The sequence below is a fragment of the Globicephala melas genome, chromosome 8 (genome assembly GCF_963455315.2).
Source record: "Globicephala melas chromosome 8, mGloMel1.2, whole genome shotgun sequence".
Lineage (NCBI taxonomy): Eukaryota > Metazoa > Chordata > Mammalia > Artiodactyla > Delphinidae > Globicephala > Globicephala melas.
Genome location: NC_083321.1, coordinates 84,045,823 through 84,063,307, shown reverse-complemented (window position 1 = coordinate 84,063,307; position 17,485 = coordinate 84,045,823). Strand labels below are relative to the sequence as shown.

Sequence of the window (17,485 nt, the reverse complement as noted above, 5' to 3'; positions counted from 1 at the left end):
CGGGTAGATAAAATAATGAAAGTGATTTAGTCACAGAAAGCAATCAGTTACATTACTTCTAGTCAATAAGTAAAATGGATCTTCAATAAACTGAGGGAATAGTGGTAAACAATTTAACTGAAGTTAGAGAATCACTCAACCATTTGAAAAATAATTATTGATCACATATTAAGTTCCCAATGCTAGTTACTATGGGGAATACAGAGGAAAATAAGGATGATCTCTGTCCCCCAGGAGCTTGCTATGTGTATAATTTTTATAATTCTTAAGTAATAAACATCTCTATTTCAGAGGAGAATTGCTTATTTCTTTAAAAAATTTTTATTATCATTTCTCTTTAAAAGGTAGACACCGTCTATCTAAAATATCTTTTAAATGGGAGTGGCAGTAAACAAATGTTTAATATATACCTTTAATGAAACAATGTCAACACCAATTTTACAAACAAAAACTTCCAAATTCCATTACCTTTTCTCTTGATCATCCATATTCTTCTTATCTGCATAGATTTCTGCATAGAGCAATGCTGTAAAATGAGCAGCACAAGACTGAGCTACCTTGGCAACCTCTAGATAATTCAATTCCAGCCAGAAAGCATCATCAAAAACTGTTCCTGAAGAAGGTCTAAAGAAAAAAATTTAAATATCTAGTCATGTCCATTTCTTTAACTTAAATGCCAAAAGAAAAGTATGTTGATATAGAATCCAATGGTAGCAAATGCTAGTTAGAAAGAAAATGACATTTAAATAACCAAAAACAACATACCCCCAATATATAACTATGAACATCTAACATATCATAGCTGAAGAGCTCTGTCACTCTTTTTGGATCACACACCTCTTAGAAAGTCTGATGAAAGCTATGAACCATCATCCCATACAAATTTGGGGTTCATATACGGCCTCCACCGAGGGATCCATCGATCATAGGCTAAGAATAGGCTATACAGAATAACTAATAACACATACACGAGTGTTTTTAAATGGCCAATTCAATGAAAATATTGTTTCTTCTAAGACACATTTACATGTCTTTCCTATTGCTGTTAATTTTCTTCTTAGTTGCCTAGGTTGAGGTTATTTTAAAAAAATCTTCCACTGTGATAACAATAGGCCATAACTGGAAGGGACCGTGATATTATCTTTTTCAAAACAAACATTATAGAGATGTGACATGGTAGTGGTTAAGAGCACTGGTATTAGCGTAGGATACTCTAGCTAGGTTCAAATCCAGCTGGTTCACCTACTACAAGCGGTATGAATTTTGGCAACTTAACTTCTTAAGGCTCAATTTCTTCATTTGTAAAACGCAGAAACAATATATACCTCAGAGAATAGTTGTAATGAGTAAATAATGCTTACAAAGCTGGTGAATAAAGTGCCTATCACATAGCCAAGACTTAATTGTAGCTGTTCTGAGAAATGTGAACCTGAACTCAGGTCCTTACCCTTTATTCTATGTCCCAGTCATATTCTCTCAAGGAATCTTCCTCAAGGTCGTATTTGGAATAATTAATGTTGAGAAACGTTATCTTCTCCAAGGCCAGCTAATGTCAATACCACTCTAACTCAATGATAAATAAAAAATGAATGATTCAGAAACTGCCTCCCAACACTGAGAAAAGACATGTTTCCAGCTATAGTTAAAGCTTCTTATGGGCTTTCTCACAAGAGGATTCAATACAAAACAATATGGTGAATCAGTAACTTTCTAACCAGAAACACAAACCCTGAAAGGTCTAACACTTCTTTTTCTAAGAATGGGATGGAAAGGAATGAGGGGGATATAGAGGAATTAATTTTTAAGATGTAAATGCATTTAGGTTAAACAATTTTTCAGTTTTCCCCTACCATTCCCTCCCATTTTTATCAACCACTGCCACTACCACCAAACAAACTAATGAGACATCAATGACTACCTATTACATTATTTAGACCTACTACATTATTTCTTCAAAGTTCTGGTCAACTCTGGAGCAGTACAGATCAGTCAGACCATCCTCTCTAGAAATTCCTGCACTCACTGTTAAAAATCTCAAGAGAAATAATAGGAACAAAAATACTATATTATAAAGCAATCGAGAAAATAAACACTGCTATAGCACAGCATCACTATACAGAACCACAGATTTTGAAGACCATGGTACACAGTAAAGAAACTTATGTTTCATAATAAAGATACATGCAGGAGGTTTTACATAACTCTAGCTACTTCTGAGACAAAATGTAAAGAGAAACGTTAAAAGAGGAGTAATGCAACTAAAAGTAACCTGGAAAATCACTTACTCCTTTCCTTCACTGTAAATGAAATAAACTAAAGCCCCCAAAGAGTGAATGATTTAGCAAAGATAACACTGTTACTATTACAGTTGGGGGTCAGAGTTCCTATAGTATTCAATATCTTGTAATTTATTTCGTAATAACCCATAATGGAAAATAATCTGAAAAAAACCACATATATATAACTGAATCACTTTGCTGAACACCTGAAACTAACACAATATTGTAAATCAACTATACTTCCATGAAAAAGAAAAAGAATTCAGAGTTCCTGACATTGATTTCACCAAAGTGCCACCCTAAATATGGATTATTACAAGGAGATATAAGCATCACACATATTAAATACAGCAACTTGCAGTAGCATTACCTCAAAGAATCATGTTAAAATTCAGCCAGCAATAACAAGTTACACTTCTAAATCCCCAACTCAAGAACCAAATAGTTACATTACCTCTTTTGTCTCCTCATGTAGTCCACAACAGCAAGCATTGTTCTTTGTGATTTTTTATCCAAATGGCATCGGAAAAAGTGCTCTGACTCTGAAAAACAAAGATTATGTCCTCTCAGTCCCAGGCAGACTTGCTTAAGCACTTTCTCCCTTTTGTTTGTGTATCTGTCTTCCTCTACACTATAAGGTTCTAGCACAAAATTGGTTTTCAATAAATGGAATTTAATGGCATTTCTTTTTCTTTTAAAAGAAACCATTGAGCTTAAAAAAACTGAGAATTTAATAGTAATTTATATTTTATTTCTGAAGAGGACTAATTCATTGATTCAAAAACTATTTACCTAGGATTTTTCAGTGTACTAGGGGCTCAATATACAACCATATAACAAAGACTATTTGTGACCACACAGAACTCACCAACTAGCCTAAGAAACTTTTTTTTTTTTTTTGCGGTACACAGGCCCCTCACTGTTGCGGCCTCTCCCGTTGCGGAGCACAGGCTCCGGATGCTGTTAGCCAATAAAAAGGAACATACATAAATAATAAAACAGAGCAAAGTAAAGTTTAAATGGCAACACGGTCATGTCATATAAAGGCTGTGGTAGTGAAAGTAAAAGGAAGTAATCGGGAGAATCGAGTAATCACAACCTATGTCAAAGCGACTGGAACCATAGTCAAGGTTGGGAAGAATAATTTAGTTGCAGCAAAATATCACATTAACTCAATACTATTCTTATAATTATGTTGGTCTTGAAGTACAGTAAGTGAATTTGTACCTAGTTTTATGTTTGTACATAAAATACATTAGTAATATGCATCAATATTAAAGACAGTAAGTTAACATTACAAATCTGTAAACATTTTCCTTTTTTCAAATTTAGGTTTGAAAATCTGACCCATGATGAGCCCTCAACTATGTATATATGTATTATGTGTACCCAATTCCTCATTGAATTTTTCCTGCAATAAGCTCTTAGCATGGGAAATACTTCTTATATAGCATGGAAGGAAAGTAGGTTATAAAAGTAAGTAAAGCATAATCCAATTTTTGTTTTAAAAAACTGATGTATAGGGCTTCCCTGGTGGCGCAGTGGTTAAGAGTCCGCCTGCTGATGCAGGGGACACAGGTTCGTGCCCCGGTCCGGGAGGATCCCACATGCCGCGGAGCGGCTGGGCCCGTGAGCCATGGCCACTGGGCCTGTGCGTCCGGAACCTGTACTCTGCAACGGGAGAGGCCACAGCAGTGAGAGGCCCGTGTACCGCAAAAACAACAACAACAACAACAAAAAAAACTGATGTATATATACCAAATGTTAATTGTAGTTATCCTAGATGACAGAATTATGGGTAATTTAATTTGTTTAATTTATGCCAATTTTTCTGTATTTCCCACAATAAATATGATTTTATTAAAAAAAAAGTTGCTTTTAAAAAATGAGTTGGCCATAGCTCTAATATAAAATTCCATCACATCTCCAGCACAGTACCTATAATATGTGGTTGCATTCATTTGTCTGCTGTTTCAGTTACAAGAATGTAGGGCTATGTCTTGCTCACATCCTCACTGCCAGTGCCAAGCATGGTGCTTGACATACACTGAATGCTCAATTAGTTGCTCCATTAATAGTAGTCAATATTTACTGAAGGGATACTATGCATCAAGTATACTAGTTGTTTTACATACATTACCTCATCAAAAACTTGCTACAACTTTTATCTCCATTATACAGATAAGAGAACAGATGATTAGAGGTTATGGAATTAAGCCTACAAGGGCCTTGATGGGATTCAAACTATTTTTCCCTAGAACTGAGATGTTAACAGTATAAATTTGAGAAATTTAACAGAATACCTGAATCCAAATTTGCAGGAGTTGTGGATCGGCTTGTTTCTGAGCAGTGTCTGAAACAATTAGTGAAAAATCCCTGAATGTGTGTAGAAAGCAGATTTCTCCATGATTCATTTGTATCTTGGATTAAAATGTCATGGATCAAGTATGGAAGCACAGTCTGACAAAAGTCAGTTTTCACCTAGAATATACAAATACATCCAGTCAATAGTTTTCAGTAAAAATATTTTACTTAAAATTTTCATTCCCTGTTACTGACATATTAAGCTTTTTTAAAAAATGACAGATGAATCTGTCATGAACTCTATGTACTACTAAAAAACATACAAAAAACATGTGTACTAGGTAGTGTTAAAAAAAAATCAAACTAACCTAGAATATCTAAATCAAACCTATACATTACACTGCAAGTGTTCATTTTCAGTCTAGGCCACTTGCATATAATAAAATAGGACATTGTTGACAAATGAAATTATGTCACTACTGTAAAAAAAATTTCACAGTTGAAAAGTGTTACTAATAACAGAAGCAGTTTTCTAATTTGATAAAAGGGAAAATGGGGATCAAAATTTAAGAGAAAAGCTGAAAATTTGATGTTTGAACATTTTCTACATTCAGTGAAGAGCTACAACAGTCATGTTAAAATGTTTACTTTTTAATAAACCCCAATTTCTGGGCATAAAATTAGGGTACTTATTTGTGGTATACTCCAAAGTATAGAAAACTACTTTAATATATGTGATACATTAAAACAGTACTCAACTTTATTTTTGCCAAGACATCATCATGAAACAGATTATTGATTACCAATTGTACACTTTTTCCCTTTCAAACTAAAGACAAACCAAAAAGCCAGTTTTGGGGCTTCCCTGGGGGTGCAGTGGTTGAGAGTCTGCCTGCCGATGCAGGGGACACGGGTTCGTGCCCCAGTCCAGGAAGATCCCGCATGCCACAGAGCGGCTAGGCCCGTGAGCCATGGCCGCTGAGCCTGCGCGTCCGGAGCCTGTGCTCCACAACGGGAAAGGCCACAACAGTGAGAGGCCCGCGGTACCACAAAAAAAAAAAAAAAAAAAAGCCAGTTTTGGAAATACAGAAGTTAAGTAACTAAGAATTGTGTGTGTGTGTGTGTGTGTGTGTGTGTGTGTGTGTGTGTGTGTGTGTGTGAATGTATATTTGGAACATTTTATCTTCTGGCCCAAAGTCAGAATGTTCTAAAAATCTTACGGGCTTCCCCAGTGGCGCAGCGGTTAAGACTCCACCTGCCAATGCAGGGGACACGGTTCGAGCCTTGGTCCGGGAGGATCCCACATGCCACTGAGCAACTAAGCCTGTGTGCCACAACTATGGAGCTTCGCTCTGGAGTCCATGAGCCACAGCTGCTGAGCCTGTGTGCCGCAGCTGCTGAAGCCCACATGCCTGGAGCCCATGCTCCGCAAAGGGAGAGGCCACCACAATGAGAAGCCCACGCACTGCGACCATGAGTGGCCTCTGCTCGCCACAGCTGGAGAGGGTCCGTGCGCAGCAACAAAGACCCAACACAGCCAAAAATTAAAAAAATAATAAAATAAAATAAATTTATTTTTTAAAAAAGTGTTTAAAAAATCTTAGGTTTATTCATTAATGAGAAATGAGTTGTGTGTGTATCCAGGGTATCACTCACTTTTTTTTTCAGAAGATGTTATTTATTATATCAAACACATGTTAGGGTGCTTAACTCTATGCCAGTATGCCAGACAGAGGCAGGATCAGCATGCAGTGCAGAAGGTTTACTAGGGAGTGCTCTTGGGATCAATGTCTGTAGAAGGAAGGGAAGGAAGAAGCAGGACTGGAGTGAGGGAAAAGCTGGGGTATGGTGCGGCAGCAACAAAGGCCTCCACCAACGCTGTGGGGAGCTCAGAAGCTGAGATGGACCTTCAGAGCCGTCTTGAGTTGTGGTAATGGTACAGAGCTTTTATACTCTAAGGTCAACCAGTCATTGAATGCAGGTTGCCCTGGGAATAGGGTATGATTTGGGGTGAAGCAACTCTCTATTATCAAGGCAATTCTGAAGGGTGTTCTAGCTGGTAGCACTTGCAGCAGCTGAGGGAATAAGTCCTCTGAACTGCTATGAACGCAGTGTAGTACTGCAGAGTGTGATGATTTATTCACTGTTAACATTTTCTCTGTAGAAACAAAGACTGCTTTACAAACTGCTTTCAATAGGGTACTTTACCAAAATATTCACTTCTTTATCAGTTATTTTTAATTGGTAGATGTTTAACTAGTCAGATATTTTGTTTTCATACTTCTGTTGAATCATGCTTGACAGTATTATAAATTAGGTTAGCTTTTAAAGTCTTAGAGCATCATCACATTGTGTTGTTTTAGATGATACATTTGATAAAAGCGTATAAACTTGACCTTGGCAGGTACCATTACTCTCTAATGAAATAAATGGTAGTGTACTCCCCAAAATAAAAAAGCAATGCTAACTGCAACCACACCTCTTTTCTCACTCAAGAAAGCATGTCACAGAATTCAAGCAGAAAAAGCTTTCGACAAAATGCAACACCCATTTAGGATAAAAACTCTCCAGAGGGAGAGGGAACCTACCTCAACATAATAAAGGGCATATATGACAAACCCACAGCAAACATCTTTCTCAATGGTGAAAAACTGAAAGCATTTCCTTTAAGATCAGGAACAAGACAAGGATATCCACTCTCACCACTCTTATTCAACACAGTACTGGAAGTTCTAGCCACGGCAATCAGAGAGGAAAAAGAAATAAAAGGAATCCAAATTGGAAAAGAAAAAGTAAACTGTCACTGTTTGCAGATGACATGACACTACTATACACAGAAAACTCTAAAGATGCTATCAGAAAATTACTAGAGCTAATCAATGAATTTGTTAAAGTTGCAGGGTACAAAATTAATACACAGAAATCCCTTGCATTCCTATACACTAACAACAAAAGATCAGAAAGAAAAATCAAGGAAACAATCCCATTTACCATCGCATCAAAAAGAACAAAACACCTAGGAATAAATCTACCTAAGGAGGCAAAAGACCTGTACTCAGAAAACTATAAGACACTGATGAAAGAAATCAAAGATGACACAAACAGATGGAGAGATATACCATGCTCTTGGATTGGAAGAATCAATATTGTCAAAATGACTATACTACCAAAAGCAATCTACAGATTCAGTGCAATCTCTATCAAATTACCAACGGCATTTTTCACAGATTTAGAACAAAGAATTTTACGATTTGTATGGAAACACAAAAGACCACAAATAGCCAAAGCAATCTTGAGAATGAAAAACAGAGCTGGAGAAATCAGGCTCCCTGAGTTCAGATGAAACTACAAAGCTACAGTAATCAAAATAGCATGGTACTGGCACAAAAACAGGAATAGAGATCACTGGAACAGGATAGAAAGTCCAGAGATAAACCCACACACCTATGGTAACCTAATCTATGACAAGGGAGGCAAGAATATACAATGGAGAAGACAGTCTCTTCAATAAGTGGTGCTGGGAAAACTGGACAGCTACATGTAAAAGAATGAAATTAAAACACTCTCTAACACCATAGACAAAAATAAGCTCAAAATGGATTAAAGACCTAAATGTTAAGGCCAGATACTATAAAACTCTTAGAGGAAAACACAGGCAGAACACTCTCTGACATAAATCACAGCAAGATCTTTTTTGATCCACTTCTTAGAGCAATGAAAATAAAAACAAAAATAAACAAATGGGACCTAATTAAACTTTTAGCTTTTGCACAGCAAAAGAAACCATAAACAAATGAAAAGACAACCCACAGAATGGGAGAAAATATTTGCAAATGAAGCAACAGACAAGGGATTATGCTCCAACATATACAAATAGGCCATACAGCTCAATATCAAAAAAACAAACAACTCAATCAAAACAAATGAGCAAAATATCAAAATAGACATTTCTCCAAAGAAGACATACAGATGGCCAAAAAGCATATGAAAAGATGCTTAACATCACTAATTATCAGAGAAATGCAAATTAAAACTACAATGAGGTATCACTTCACAACAGTCAGAACGGCCATCATCAAAAAATGTACAAACAATAAGTGCTGGAGAGGGTGTGGAGAAAAGGGAACCCTCTTACACTACTGGTGGGAATGTAAATTGGTACAACCACTATGGAGAACAGTATGGAGATTCCTTAAAAAACTAAAAATAGAGCTACCATATGATTCTGCAATCCCACTCCTGGGCATATATCCAGAGAAAACCATAATCTGAAACAATTCATGCACCCCAATGTTCACTGCAGCATTATTTACAATAGCCAGGACATGGAAGCAACCTAAATTTCCATCAACAGAGGAATGGATAAAAAAAGATGTCGTACATATATACAATGGAATATTACTCTCAGCCATAAAAAAGAACGAAATAATGCCATTTGTAGTAGCAACATGGATGGACCTAGAGATTGTCATATTGAGTGAAGTCAGTCAGAGAAAGACAAATAACATATATCACTTATATGTGGAACCTAATAATATGGTACAAATGGTCTTATTTACAAAACAGAAATACAGTCACAGATGTAGAAAACAAACTTATGGTTACCAGGGTAGACAGTGAGGGGGGCATAAACTGGGAGACTGGGATTAACATACACACACTACTATATATAAAATAGATAACTAGTAAGGACCTACTGTATAGCACAGGGAAAAAGAGCGGATATATGTATATGTATAACTGATTCACTTTGCTCTACAGCAGAAACTAACACAGCATCCAATATGTAGCTACCCCGCAGCTGAAACCTACTGCATAAAGTTCTGGCTAAATAAAGACACCCTGTTGGATGGATTCACAACAGCTGAGTATAGGTGACGCTGCATGAAGATGATGTGCAGTACAAAGCACTCTTTTTATATACAGGCCATGAACATTCACACAAAAGAGAAATGGAATGAGACCATCAAAGAAAATTATTATGAGAAAGCACAAATGAAAAAAACAAAGTTAGAAAGGGAATACGTCAGACTAATTAATCTTCTTACCTCACACATTGGCTTTAATAACTGAAGAACTTCACTTTTTGTGCCTCCACTATTCAAAAAAGCACAAGTCAGTGTCTTTAACCAACTGTCATGATTTTCACTTTGAGGAATCCACAGGCTTGTATCATCCAAGCCTTCTAAAGGACTTTCTTTGTCAAGTCTAGGTACTTCTAAAAACTAGAAAAAAGTGATGAGAAAACGTAAATAAGGTAACCAGAAATACATTTTACCTTTCCTATGCCAAACAAATATCTAGGAATAAACAAATCTGTTTCCAAATAAAACTAAATATGCTTAAAACTAAATCTTGAGGCATCAGTTACCTTTTAAAATTAAAATACATTTATGTTTATGAGAGGCAGAGTCATCTGGTGAAAAATTACTGATCTAAACACCAGGAAACTTAACTTCTACTCTTAGCTCACTAGCGGTATGTTAAATAAATCACAGATTCTCTGCCTCATCCGTCTCATGTATGAATCCAGTCCAAATCTACCATACAGAGTTGATTTTGGAATGAAATGAAATTTTAAAATGTTAAAACTACAGTGTTTTACAGGTTATACTATTAGTTTTATTAATAGCTTATATTGTCAATAATTTCACTGAGACCAAAATTATATTACGATACATTAAAAGTATCATTTCAACGATGGGTGTAAGCCCTGAAGTTAAATTGGTGAAAACTTAACAGCATATTTCTCAGTTGCTTTATGAAAAGAAAATATTAAACAAAATAAAGGAGAAGTAAGAGTTCTTAAGTATCTTTCATAGAGTACCTTTAGTGGAACCTTGTTATGGTATCAACTTGGAAAAGGGAGAAATCTATAGGCCATCTTAAATTTCACTAGAGGGTTGTGATACTTTAACTTGCTATGGAAATAAACACTTGCTTGTTGATCACAATATCTATAAACGGCTTTCATGGGATCAAAGTAAGGGTTTTCCACTCCTAAAGAAAAAAAGCCTGTCATTAAGAACTCCTACCAGGGAATATGGGGACATGTGTATGCATATGGCTGATTCGCTTTGTTGGGCAACAGAAACTAACACAGTATTGTGAAGCAATTATACTCCAATAAAGATCTATTAAAAATAAATAAATAAAAAAGAACTCCTCCTATCCCCCCAAATCAACCATTATTTCTTTAGGCTACCTATCTCAGCTTTTCCACACTGCCATAACTAAAAATACAAATCCCTTCGATTCAAAAAGCACAGCTAGAATTATTTCCAAGAAAGGTTAAATGTTAGTGTAAGTAAGCAATATGATATTCATATCCCACAGCAAATAGAACTGTTCTAGATATAGTGGATATTCAATAAACATTCATTATTTGAGAGACCTTTTTCCTTGATGTTCGAAAAGGCTGTAGATAGATCAGCATGGGATCATTTGTCATCTTATAAATCTCCCAGAAACTATGTCCAGTTTTTGTGGCTAAAATGCTTTTCAAACAGGTAACAGCTGCTGATCGCACTTTGACACTGAAAAACACATATAATTCAAATGCCACAAAGTATATCAACTATTAATCTTGATGAATGTTAAGCAACTCCCAATGAAAAAATTAAAATCTAAAACTTTAAATTTATATTAGGAAATGTTTACGTTTATTAGGAAATTTTACATCTATAAAATTCTATAACATCAAAGCAAAAATTATCAAAGGATTTTTAATATTCCTAGAGTAAACATGAGTTACTACTCACTGTAACAGCAATTCCCTTCATTCAATATAATAAAGTTTATATTATGACTACTATAAATTAAAAACTCATAAAAAGAAATACTTCAGAATAACATTGACTAATAAGAATGAGTAATAAGAATGACAGAATACTAATTCACCCAAGAAAAAAATATTTTGATACCATTTTCTCTAAGAGGTACAAATAATTTGGGGTAACACAGAATGGAATTTCCCTACAAATGATAAAATTATTGTCTAGGACAATTTTAAACAAACAGTAAGTATGTACTTATTCTGACCAGAAGCTAGTTGAAATCATTAGGTAAGGCATCTAAAACCTCTAATAAAAAATTGAACGTCCTTCTCTTTTGCAAAAAATTAAGTAAAGGAGGGCTGCAATACAAGAGTACTGAAAATATGACAACTGACAAAAAATGTTATAAAGCCTGATACTATAAATGATGATGAGCTGTCAAGTAAAGGCTTAATTCTATGTCTCAATTTAAGACATAGAAGCATAAACCCTAAACTTGGATTCATCTCTCATTCCTCTTTCTTTCCTTCCCTCCTCCACATCCAATTCATCAGCACGTCCTGCTGCCTCTATGTTAAAAACATACCCTAGTTCCATCCGTGTCCCATCTCATCTCCATTACCGCCACCCTTATCCAAGTCACCATGATTTCTCCTCTGGACTACTGCAATAGTTTCATAATCAGCTTTCTGTTTCCATTTTTGCCCTATCACAAGCCATTTGCCATATATGTCAGAGTCAAAATGTAAGTTGCATCATGGCACTATTCTGCTTAAAACTCCATGGCTTCACTATATATTTCAAATAAAATCCAAATTTTTTAATCAGAATTAGTCCTACCTTTCTAATTTCATTTCATACCATCTTCTTCCATACCAGGCTTTTTCTGATCCTCAAAGACATGAAGCTTATTTCCATTCTAGCTATTCCCTGTATGCAATATTTTATCCCTAATCAACTTCTAGCTGATTCCTGGTCACTCAGATCAGCTAGATGACACTTCCTCAGAGAAGTCTTCCATGATTCTGGGAGTTCCTTGGTCAACATTCCCTTTGTATACCTGAGGCCCCTCAAACATGTAATGATTTTCTTCCTCTTACAAAAAAGACATGAAAAACAAATTGTACCTATCCCTGTGGTTCTCAAGTTTAAGTCACACTAATATTTCTGTGCACCTTCTTCAGAAAAACCAATTGCAAATTACTGTGTAACAAATGAAACACTGCTTGCAAATTTTCTGTGGAAAATCTCTTCAAAAGCTGTGCTAGATATAATTTGAAATACATTTTTAAAAATGAGATAGATTAATAAATGGATAGGAAGATGGCTAAATGTGATAAAGCAAGGATAATAATAGTAGAATCTAGGAAGACTCTAGGTGGTGAGTATATGGGTATTTACTGTAAAATTCTTTCAATTTTGCTGTAGGCTTGAAAATTTTTATAATAAAAAGTTGGGAAGGAAATCATACCAGCCTTTTTACTGTAACAACAACAACAAAAGAGTGAAAGATACATGTAAATTAAATCAACAATTAAAACAGAGCAGGTAGACATTATTGCCAATCATTTATTCCCCAAGAGAAGCGGGGGCTGTTATAGGGAAACGGATGCAAAATACCTATTTACTTAAAACGATGCCCAATTGTGGGCAAAAATCCTTTGAACCCAATCTCCAAAAATGGTGGTGATAAGGTGCTCAAATATATCAAAATAAATACATCTGGCCCTTGAACAACGAGGATTTGAACTGTACAGGTCCACTTATACATGGATTTTTTTCAACAGTAAATACTACGGTACTACACAATCTGCAGTTGGTTGACTCCTCGGATGAAGAACCACGGATAGGGAGGGCCAACTATAATTATACATGAATTTTCCACTGAGCAAAGGGTCAAGCATCCCAACCCCCACATTGTTCAAGGATCTGTAAATAATAAATAGATAACTGCAAATAAATAGATAAATGGGGAGTGGAAGACGGAGAAAAAGTAATCTCATAATCAGCAAGCTGAAATTATACTATCTGTTGCAATTTTGTTTTGCATTTTATGTATTAATGGGCAAAAGAAAGCCCTGTCTGATTAGCTTAAGACTTTTGGAGTTAAAAAATTTCTGCTCTATGACTTATTTTAAAAGGATCAAAATGTCTAGCCAGGAGGAGAGTGGCACCTTTGATTCTGACAAGTGCACAAAATAACCCCATTTACATTCCCCTATCTTAATGTTTTGTGTGGAACCACTTGGTAGTTTTCATATTGTTTGTCTAGTCTACTCTCACTAAAATTTAACATGGATCTTGTCTGGTATATCTATCACTATACCAAGTTACCTGGCATATAGCAGTAGGGTTTTAGTAATTATGTGAATTAATAAAAATACAATGATATTCATTAAATATTTAAGACTGAAAGTATGGCAACTAAAAGGAGAATGCTTTAGTTATTGGAAATGCTAATTCATATGAGGTATCAATCTTGAATGTCAGATTAAGTGCTATCAGGTACAAGGTATCATTAAATACTCACCAATCTTCTACCAGTGTATTATTCAGGTAGGTCAGCATTATGAAGGTCCACTGAAGTTCTTTATCTTCAAATAACTCAAGGGCCTTGGTATAAGATGTATCTTTACTATATTGTATAGCTATTGTAGAGAAATCTATAGGACCCACTTCTCCCAAGCAGCTTCCAACAGCCTCTATATATAGAAATTCCATTTCAGTAAAGTTATAGCTAAGAGATCATACATAAAACAGAAATTTTCTAATTTCAAAAATATGTTTTGTCATCCGTTAAGATTTAAGTGTTTTCTCAAAGATGTTGAATAGATTAAAGAAGCTACAAAATACTGTATCATTTCCTTTACATATCATCCATGTCGGCAATATTTTCCCCTATAAAATCATATCCAAGAGATAGATTAACTAGTAGAATGTAGTTTTTAAGGAAAGTCTAAATATAGCAGCTGTATGCGAGTATCAATTTTCTGGGGGGTATTACATAAAGACCACAAATCTTAAATACTCAGATCAGTGAAAATTCACACACACACACATACACATACATGCAGGAAAACACAATTTCTTTCCCACCTGTATTATCACTACCCAGATGAAGACAGATGTTTTCAAGATGCCAGAGGGCCCCCTCATGTTCTTTCCCAGTCATGATGGAATTTAATAAAACATGTTAAAAAATTATTTGATAGTCCTCCTTTCAAAAGGTGGAGCCTAATTCTTCCCTTGAGTGTGGGCTGTACTTAGTGTCTTACTTCTAAAAAACAGAATGTGCACAAGTCTTTCACCTCCTTAACTAAAATTATCCCAGGTATTTAATTCTCTTAGATGCTATTATAAATGGAATGGAATTTTCTTCTTAGATTGTTCATTGCTGGTGTACAGAAACACAAATGAATTTTGTGTGTTGATCTTGTATCCTGCAACTTGGCTGAATTCATTTATTACATCTCTTATAGTAACTTTCCTATAGATTTTCTGGGACTTTCTATATATATATATATACAGTAATGTCATCTGTGAATAGAGATAGTTTTTACTTCTTTGCTTTCCAGTTTTTGTTCAATTGCTCTGGCTATAACTTCCAGTACAATGGTGAATAGCAGTGGGCAACTTTGGCTCATTACTGATCTGAGGAAGATATTCAGTCTTTCACCATTAAATATGACATTAGCTGTGGGTACTAATCACTAAGATTTTATGCTATGTAGGAAAGCCACTTAGGCCTCCTGTAGCAAGTGACATTTGTCCCCAGAAGCAGTGCTACTATGGACAAAGGGTAAATTCCTTGGTCAAAGGAAAGTTCTAGAGTACTGATAAGGTTCTGTTTCTTGGTCTGGGTGCTAGGTGCACAGGTGTGTTCTCTTTGCAAAAAATTCTTCAAGTTATATACTTGCGACTTTTCTATATGTAAGATATATTTCTATAAAAAATTTACAAGAAAAGAAGTACCCTAGACACTAGACCTCCACTGAGAAGTTAAGAAAGACTCTGTTGAAAGACAGTAGAATCTGTGAAGCATCTCTTACTTCTCCCACCTTTCTTTTTTTTTTTTTTTTTTTGCAGTACGCGGGCCTCTCACTGCTGTGGCCTCTCCCATTGCGGAGCACAGGCTCCGGACATGCAGGCTTAGCATGGCTCACGGGCCCAGCCGTTCCGCGGCATGTGGGATCTTCCCGGACCGGGGCACGAACCCATGTCCCCTGCATCGGCAGGTGGACTCCCAGCCACTACGCCAACAGGGAAGCCCCCCACTTTTCTTATTTGAAGCAATTATTTCATGACAACTTCAAGCTGACTTTAATCATGTGATGTTTTCCATCCTGTGATCACCAAATATAAAACACCTATACCAGGTATGATGCTGGCTATTTATCTTACATTAGGTTACCCCCAAATGGTGGCAGAAAAGGACTTGAATATGGTTTTAATATCTGAGCTTAATATAGCCCTCCAAGTCCTCATTCTTTCTGTTATATAAAAAAGATATTAAGTACCAGTCAGTTATATCTATAAAATGTATCAGAAGTCAATTTATTTGCAACTTAATGCTACAAATAGGTTTTTCTGACTTTCCTAAATATTCACAAGGCATTTTCAAATTAATAGTTATGCACATGTGTTAATCACTAACTTTTTACTTTATATGAATGTCTAAGGGAGGAAAATATGAAAGGAGGGCTGCTTAGGGAGACTTGAACTAAACAGAAATATAAAAATATATATTTTTATATATATTTTATATATTTTTATATTTATATATTTATATATTTATAAATATATTTATATTTATATATTTATATTTATATATTTTTATATTTATATAAAATATTTTTATATTTTATATTTTTATAAAATATAAAAAGCCTCTCACAATATTCCAAGTAACAAACTTTTACTGATTTTTAAAATGCTATGAAGATGACCATCCAAACAAAAAAACTCATATTCACTCAGCCAAACAGTTTACCTAAAACTTCTCTTTCACCAGTGTGGTTTACTGCCATCTTGGATAACTGCAACAAGCTGACAACTAGCTTCACCATTACGCCATCTGGAGGGTTATCTAGAAGCAGTTTTGAAAATATTAGTTTAAGCCACAGTGAAGACAACACTTTTCTTTATACTATGCTCATATATTAAATTGTGTGACTAGAAAACTTTTACAAAGTTTTTAAAAAAGATTTTCAATTGTGAGCATTTCAAAAATATGAGGTGAATGAATGTATCTGAACTTTCTTCTTAAAGAGAATCATGTAAAAATGATCAGCAATATTTGGCAGACAGAGAGAGAAAAATATCTTACGTTGTGCAGAGAAATCAATACCTTAGCCAAATCACAGTTAGAAACACATAATCATTCAACATTAAACTAGAAGGAACCTTGGGAGCATGCCTGGTTTTTTAGCCTCTTGCATATAGAATAGACCAGCACTGTCCAACAGAACTTTCTGCAATGATGAAAATGGTCTATAATCTGTGCTGTCCAAAGACAGCCACGAGCCACATGTTACTACAGAGAATTTGACATGTGCTAATACAACAAAGAAATTTAACTTTATGTTTTATTGAATTTTAATTCATTTAAATTTAAATAGCTATAAACATCTATTGGCTATATTGGTCTGGATCAATAAAATACCCAAACACACAAGAACAGGAGATAGAAAGAGGGGTTCATGTTTTTATATATATATATATATATATATATATATATATATATATATATATATATATATATACACCTATCTCAAGAACAAATATACTAGAAACTCAGATTTCGGATGGTCGAAACAAAATTAATTTTTAAAAGTACTGAGGATAAAAATATCACAATAGAAACATGAAGTCAATGAGCTCAGGAAGATGAAAATCAAAACATAAGCAGAAAGAGTTTCCACCAAGTGCAGTACTATAATAATCTAAACTCAAATCAAATCAAAATAAAATGGATTTTTAAGTAAAAAACCCAAAAACCTAGAAACACATATAAATATGTGTATATATACAAAACACACACATATATACATATATACATACACACAAAACACATACATGGCTAAGATGTTTAAAATAAAATGAAAAATAACATTTCTTTTATTTAAA

The 17,485-nt window shown here is 34.9% G+C and overlaps 1 protein-coding gene across 1 annotated transcript in view; it reads right to left on the bottom strand.

Annotated features, from left to right (window-relative positions):
* ATM (ATM serine/threonine kinase) overlaps positions 1-17,485 on the bottom strand; it is a 140,216-nt gene that overhangs the window by 51,084 nt on the left and 71,647 nt on the right. Inside the window, exons 33-39 of the mRNA XM_030836236.3 lie at positions 16,350-16,445; positions 13,890-14,061; positions 10,978-11,119; positions 9,632-9,808; positions 4,583-4,760; positions 2,734-2,821; positions 469-624 (exon numbers count right to left, since the gene is read on the bottom strand). Of these exons, the coding sequence (XP_030692096.1) occupies positions 469-624; positions 2,734-2,821; positions 4,583-4,760; positions 9,632-9,808; positions 10,978-11,119; positions 13,890-14,061; positions 16,350-16,445 (1,009 nt within the window). The remainder of the gene's footprint in view (positions 1-468; positions 625-2,733; positions 2,822-4,582; positions 4,761-9,631; positions 9,809-10,977; positions 11,120-13,889; positions 14,062-16,349; positions 16,446-17,485) is intronic.